Source organism: Oreochromis niloticus, unplaced genomic scaffold (assembly GCF_001858045.2).
Source record: "Oreochromis niloticus isolate F11D_XX unplaced genomic scaffold, O_niloticus_UMD_NMBU tig00008680_pilon, whole genome shotgun sequence".
NCBI lineage: Eukaryota > Metazoa > Chordata > Actinopteri > Cichliformes > Cichlidae > Oreochromis > Oreochromis niloticus.
Window position 1 is genome coordinate 6,792 of NW_020329358.1, and position 6,083 is coordinate 12,874.

General features: G+C 44.7%; 1 protein-coding gene and 1 long non-coding RNA gene across 2 annotated transcripts; both read left to right on the forward strand.

Moving 5' to 3' along the window:
• Positions 1-2,136, forward strand: LOC109198851 (uncharacterized). The gene is made up of 2 exons (XR_002059425.2): positions 1-59; positions 2,024-2,136. It is a non-coding gene; the product is annotated as an uncharacterized LOC109198851 (long non-coding RNA).
• A 2,625-nt stretch (positions 2,137-4,761) lies between these two features.
• Positions 4,762-5,742, forward strand: LOC109198850 (tonsoku-like protein). Its single transcript, XM_019354189.2, has 2 exons — positions 4,762-4,849; positions 5,395-5,742. Exons 1-2 carry the CDS (start codon positions 4,762-4,764, stop codon positions 5,649-5,651), a joined length of 345 nt encoding a protein of 114 aa, XP_019209734.2. The 3' UTR covers positions 5,652-5,742.
• Positions 5,743-6,083: the final 341 nt, after the last annotated feature.

The window sequence follows — 6,083 nt, forward strand, 5'->3', positions numbered from 1 at the left end:
ATAGATCCCCTGCATCAGCTCATCCAGCTGTTCAGCAGAACAGCCCTAACAGAAAAATGGTGTGTATTTTACACACTACCTGTTAAAAGTCCCTATTTTTCCAGTTATTTGTTGCAGTTCATGTCGTTAAAGTCCAATGAATAGCTTGAAATGGTACAAAGGTAAGTGGTGAGCTGCCAGAGGTTAGGTTACCCAAAACTGAAAATAATGTACATTTCAGAATTATACCAAAAGGCCTTTTTCAGGGACACAACATGGGTTAACAATTCAAAGCTGTTCTGCAGCAGTGAAGGTTGATCAAGCCTTGAAAGCTGCTGCTACTAATTCCTACAGGTGTTCCAACTTGGATTAATTCCAACCCCCTCTGTCTGCATAAAGCAGTGTTGGTGCCATACCCTTGTGAGCATCAGCTGAACAGTACTGTACTGCAGTAAGTAGTGTGTTGCTACAAAAATGGTGAGAAAAAGACCATTAACAGTGGAAGAGAGAGAGACCATCATAACACTTAAAAATGTAGGTCTGTCCTGACAAAGAAAGTCAAAGTGTCAGTGAGTACAGTTTCCTTCACCATCAAACGCACTGAGAAACAAACTGTGACAGGAAGAGGTCTGCAGACCCAAAGACACGACTGAATCACAGGACAAGGTTCTGAGAGTTAACAGCTTGTGTGATAGGCAGCTCACAGGACAACAGCTTCAAGCACATCTATCTCAAGGAGCTTCGTGATGTAGTCACCTGAAATGGTTTCATTTCACAGGTGTGCCTGTCAGGGTTCATTTGTGGAGTTTCTTGCCTTCTTAATGGGGTTGGGACCATCAGGTGTGTTGTGCAGAAGTCAGGTTGGTACACAGCTGACAGCCCTGTTTGACAACTGTATTAATTTATAATATGGCAACAACCAATGAGGTAAGTAAAGAGAAATGACAGCCCATCAGTCAGTCTGGGAAATTGCTAAAACTCTGAATGTGTCCCCAAGTGCAGTCAGGAAAAAACGCTATGACAAAACTGGACCGCCCCAGGAAAGGAAGACCAAGAGTCACCTCTGCTGCTGAGGATACATTCATCCGAGTCCCGAGGCTCAGAAATCGCAAGTTAACAGCAGCTCAGATTAGAGCCCAGATAGATGCCACACAGAGCTCCAGTAGCAGACACATCTCTACATCAACTGTTCAGAGTGTGTGAATCAGGCCTTTATGGTCAAATAGCTGCTAAGAAACCACGACTAAGGAAAAGCAACAAGCAGAAGAGATTTGTTTGGGCCAAGAAACACAAGGAGTGGACATTAGACCAGTGGAAATCTGTGCTGTGGTCTGATGAGTCCAAATCTGAGATCTTTGATTCCACCCACCGTGTCTTTGTGTGACGCAGAAAAGGTGAACGGATGGTCTCCACATGCACGGTTCCCACTGTGAAGCATGGAGGAGGAGGTGTGATGGTGTGGGAGTGCTTTGGTGGTGACACCATTGCTGGGATTTTTTTCAAAATTGAAGGCACACTGAACCAGCATGGCTGCCACAGCATCCTGCAGCGACATGCCATCTCATCCAGTTTGTGTTTAGTTGGACCGTCATTTATTTTCCAACAGTACAATGAGCCCAAACACACCTCCAGGCTGTGCGAGGGCTGTTTGACCAAGAAGGAGAGTGATGGAGGCCTGGCCTCCACAGTCACCTGACCTAAACCCAATGGAGATGGTTTGGGATGAGATGGAGCACAGAGGAAGGCAAAAGGACCAACAAGTGCTCAGCATCTCTGGGAACTCCTTCAAGACTTTTGGAAAACCATTTCAGGTGACCACCTCATGAAGCTCATGGAGAGAGAATGCCAAGAGTGTGCAAAGCAGTAATCAAAGCAAAGGGCGGCTATTTTAAAGAATCTGAAATATAAAACATGTAAATATTCATCAAAATAATGAAAAACTGTTAAATGAGAAGATGTCATTTCAGTCAGTGGTGCACCAAAATTATTTTCCTTAATACAGCTATAATTGTGCTAACTTTGGTGAATGTGTTTGTTTTTGCAGTAAACTGGATGAGGATCATCTCTACATGGCCTACGCAGACATCATGGCTAAGGTATCTGTTGCTGAGTACCAACACTAAACACTTTTGAATTGAAACTCACATAGCTGGCTTAGCATAGACGGTAAAAAAACCTGTTATTGTTCTGCGTGCTGTTTATGTCATCGACCAGGGATGATGCTTTTGGGCTGATGGATTACTTGCAGGGCGCTGTACTGCCTAATCAAATCACTTATTGCAACTGGCACCTCCCCTACCTTCAGTGTAGAATAGTTTAGTGTGGCCTGAAAAGCTAAGAGAGGGAAAAGAAATTAAAAACAGATGCACCAAACTGTGGCAAATTAACCAAATGTTAGCAGCTGCACTGTTAACAGTAGCACTAGCAGCTGCACTAGTAACTAGTCTTCTGGATGGTAGAGTTGTTGTTGGTTTAGGACACTGTTAATATATCACTGCTTAGTGATTGCACTCCGAATTGGGTCTGCTGGGTATATTTCTTCAGACACTTCATGCTGTCAAGGCCGGGAGAGCAGTACGTGGGAGTGAACATAAGTGCAGACACAATACAGAGCGGAAATAAGATTTCACAAGTTTTATTGAAATCACAGAATAAACTATGGTGAGACATGAATACGTGGCAGGGAAATCTCTGACGAGGAGTCTTGCAGGTGGCTCTGGAGGCGGGTAGCCCTCTGAGTGTTGAGTGAGTGAGTTGGGTTCCAGCCTTGTATTCTAGTAATGCAGAGGAAGCAGCAGGCAGGAGGACAGGCAGGTGAGAGCAGTGAGTAATTTAAGTCGAGAGAAGCAAGTTGCAGAATGAAGCTGGGATTTGACTGTGGAGACCAGCGTCCAGAGGAAGGAGTAAGGTGGTGACTTGACGAGATTGCTAAAGGCACAAAAGAGATCAAGTACTTGGCATGAACAAAGAAACGAACTGGTGAAGAACTGATGGCAACACTGGTTTTAAATACTGTCTTGCTGAATGCCACAGATGGAAAACGCGTGGAGAAGTGTAGGTGTTGAACCAGGGCTCCACCCCAAAAGGCAGATGCAGAGCGCAAGGCCAGGACAGAAAACCACTGAACACTGACCTGGATCATGACATATATATAAACACAAAGAATGGTGTGTTTAGCTTTAGGATCAACCAAGTTCCCCAAAATAAAATAAAAACTGTTTGTGGTGAACACCTACACATCGAATAAAAAATTAAAGCATGTGAGACTCAATCTCACTGCACACTTTGCCAGGCAAAGTGTGCATGGATCTGACAGACAGAAAGATCTGACAGACATGCTCCTAATGAGAAGACGGATGGTGTCCTGGGGGATCTCCTGCCAGATCCGGACCAGGGTATCACCGAACTTCTGGAAAAGTTGAGGTGTTTTATTGGATCTATGTCAGCCGAGCATGGGGGGCAGTTAGTGGTATCAGGCATTGTCATTCCGAAGGAACTACATGCATACTCGAGCCACATGAGGCCAGGCATTGTCAGGCACCAGGAGGAACCAGGATCCAATGCATCACCATAGGGTCTGATGTGAGTCCAAGGATTTCATCCCATTACTTAATGGGAGTCAGGGTGCCATTACCTAGTCTGTTAGAGGTTTGTGCGTCTGTCCATGGATATGCCTCCCCAGACCAGTCATACTGAACGATGTTACAGGCGGCATAATGTTCTCCACAGCTTCTCTAGACCCTTTCACATCTGTCACATGTGCTCAGGGTGAACCTGCTATCATCTGTGAAAAGCACAGGGCACCAGTGGTGGACCATTCTGGTATTCTACGGCAAATGCCAGACGGTGCTGGGCAGTCAGCAGAGGGTTGACAAGAGGAAGCTGTCCCCAGGCCACCATCATAAAGTCGTTTGTTGATTGTTGATCAGAGACATTCATGTCAGTGGCCCCTTAATTTACCGTTCGATCTACCCTCACCTATAGTCACGAGCTGTGGGTAGTGACCGAAAGAACGAGACTGTGAATACAAGCGGCGGAAATGAGCTTCCTCTGAAGGGTGGCTGGCCTCTCCCTTAGAGATAGGCTGAGAAGTTCAGCCATTCGGGAGGGGCCAGAGTAGAGCGCTGCTCCTCCACATCGAAAGGAGCCAGTTGAGGTGGTTCGGGCATCTGACAAGGATGTCCCCTGGGCGCCTCCTGGGTGAGGTTTTCCGGCATGTCCCACCGGGAGATGGCCCCGGGGCAGACCCAGGACACGCTGGAGAGATTATATCTCTCGGCTGGCCTGGGAACGCCTTGGTGTTTCCCCGGACAAGCTGGAGGAGGTGGCTGGGGAGAGGGAGGTCTGGGCTTCTCTGCTTGGGGAGATGGATGGATGGGCCTTCTGCAGGTCATTTTGTAGAACTCTGGCAAGTTTCATCTTGTTCATCTTTGCACAAAGCAGCAGATACCGGCCTCCCCATCATTCGTAACATCTGGTTTAAAAAAACAAAGATGGTGACACCGAAAATACTCAGTTTGATGCCTCAGTGCTTTGGAACTTCCCGTCGCTGATGTGGCTATATCTATCCGAAGTAATCAGTCTGTAGTTTGTATGCTTTTTTTCACCTTTCTCCTTCCTTCAGAGTTGCCATGATGAAGAGGATGACGATGGAGAAGTGAAGAGTTTTGAAGTAGGTGATCAATCGGTCTTGAATCTTCCACTAGTCTCCTCAAGTTTTAGCAGTTTCATTTTTAGATGGTCTGCAATGATATGTGTCACCTTTCTAACAAAGGAAAAGAGATGGAGAAGCAGAAGCTGTTGTATCAGGCTCGGCTGCACGACCGTGGCGCTGCTGAGATGGTGCTCCAAACCATCAGTGCTAGTAAAGGTAAGTCTTGCCTATCGCCCCTACTCTTTACTGTAACTCAGCGGTGGCAAATATATTATGGCCCTTGTGATAGAACCAGGCTGTCCAATCCCTATGCCTGCTTACTCATTGATGTGTTAAAAGTAATTTGTTCTGGATATGACTGTTTGGGAGCCTATTCTTAGATTCACCGTTTCACACTAATTCACAATTTGATGATATTTGATGTTTTTATCACCTGTGCAAAGTTGTACTTGGCAACAGTTTGTGTCTTGCTGTGCGTCTGTTTCCTTTTGACACATTTCTAAGTTTGAACATTTAGTATGTATGCACAGAGGTGTTGCTTGATGAGTACACACACAGACATTACAATATAGAAGTGTGGTTTAAAGATAAAAAAACAAAAACAAAAACCGATTAGTTGTGAATTAATTTTCCCTTTTATGGAGCAGAAAACGTTACTGGATGCTAGCTAATAGGCTACATTTGGATGTCAAATATTTATAGGGGGAAAAATGGAAATTATGGATATGAAATAAAATGTCTCTTTGTTGCTTAACCTGCAGGGTGTCAGGTCTCTGGCCCCTGGGAGAGTGAAGACCTGGACAGTTTGTCAGAGCTGGTCCAGGATATCCGTCTTTGCTCTCAGGCCCTCAACAAGCTGGACCGACAGACCTTGAAGCAGAGCTGGGACAGGACTCAGTCACACGGACACTTTCTCGACCGAAACTCCAAGTGCCTCCTCTCCGCACCTCCACTTGAGGGTGGGAGGTGTGATGATGTCGGCAGAACTTTGCTTCTGATGTCTACTCTTTATCACTGACGGTGGATTTTGAGCCAGTGTTCATAATAAAAGTGGTCATTTTTATAAACATTTTGTTTAGTGAGGCTACACCAAAAAGAAACAAGATAAAACCAAATAAAGTGACATGCTGTCCACCAACAATCTGTTGATAGCTTGTGTTTTATGCATTTTTGTCTGCCTTATTTATACATGTAAAGCTCTGTATCTGTATAAAGAGTTTGTGTTAGTGTGCGAGGTTTTGTGTCGCAATTGGTCCTGTTTTAATAATAAATAATAATAAATAAAGTTTCATTTATATAGCACCTTTCAAGACAGAATCAAAGTGCTGCACATAAAATTACAAGTCATAAAAAGATTTAAAAAGACTAAATAAAACAGGCAAAAAATTAACCAAAAGCAGTTTTAAAAAGGTGAGTTTTGAGTTGTGTTTTAAAAACAGCTACTGAGTCC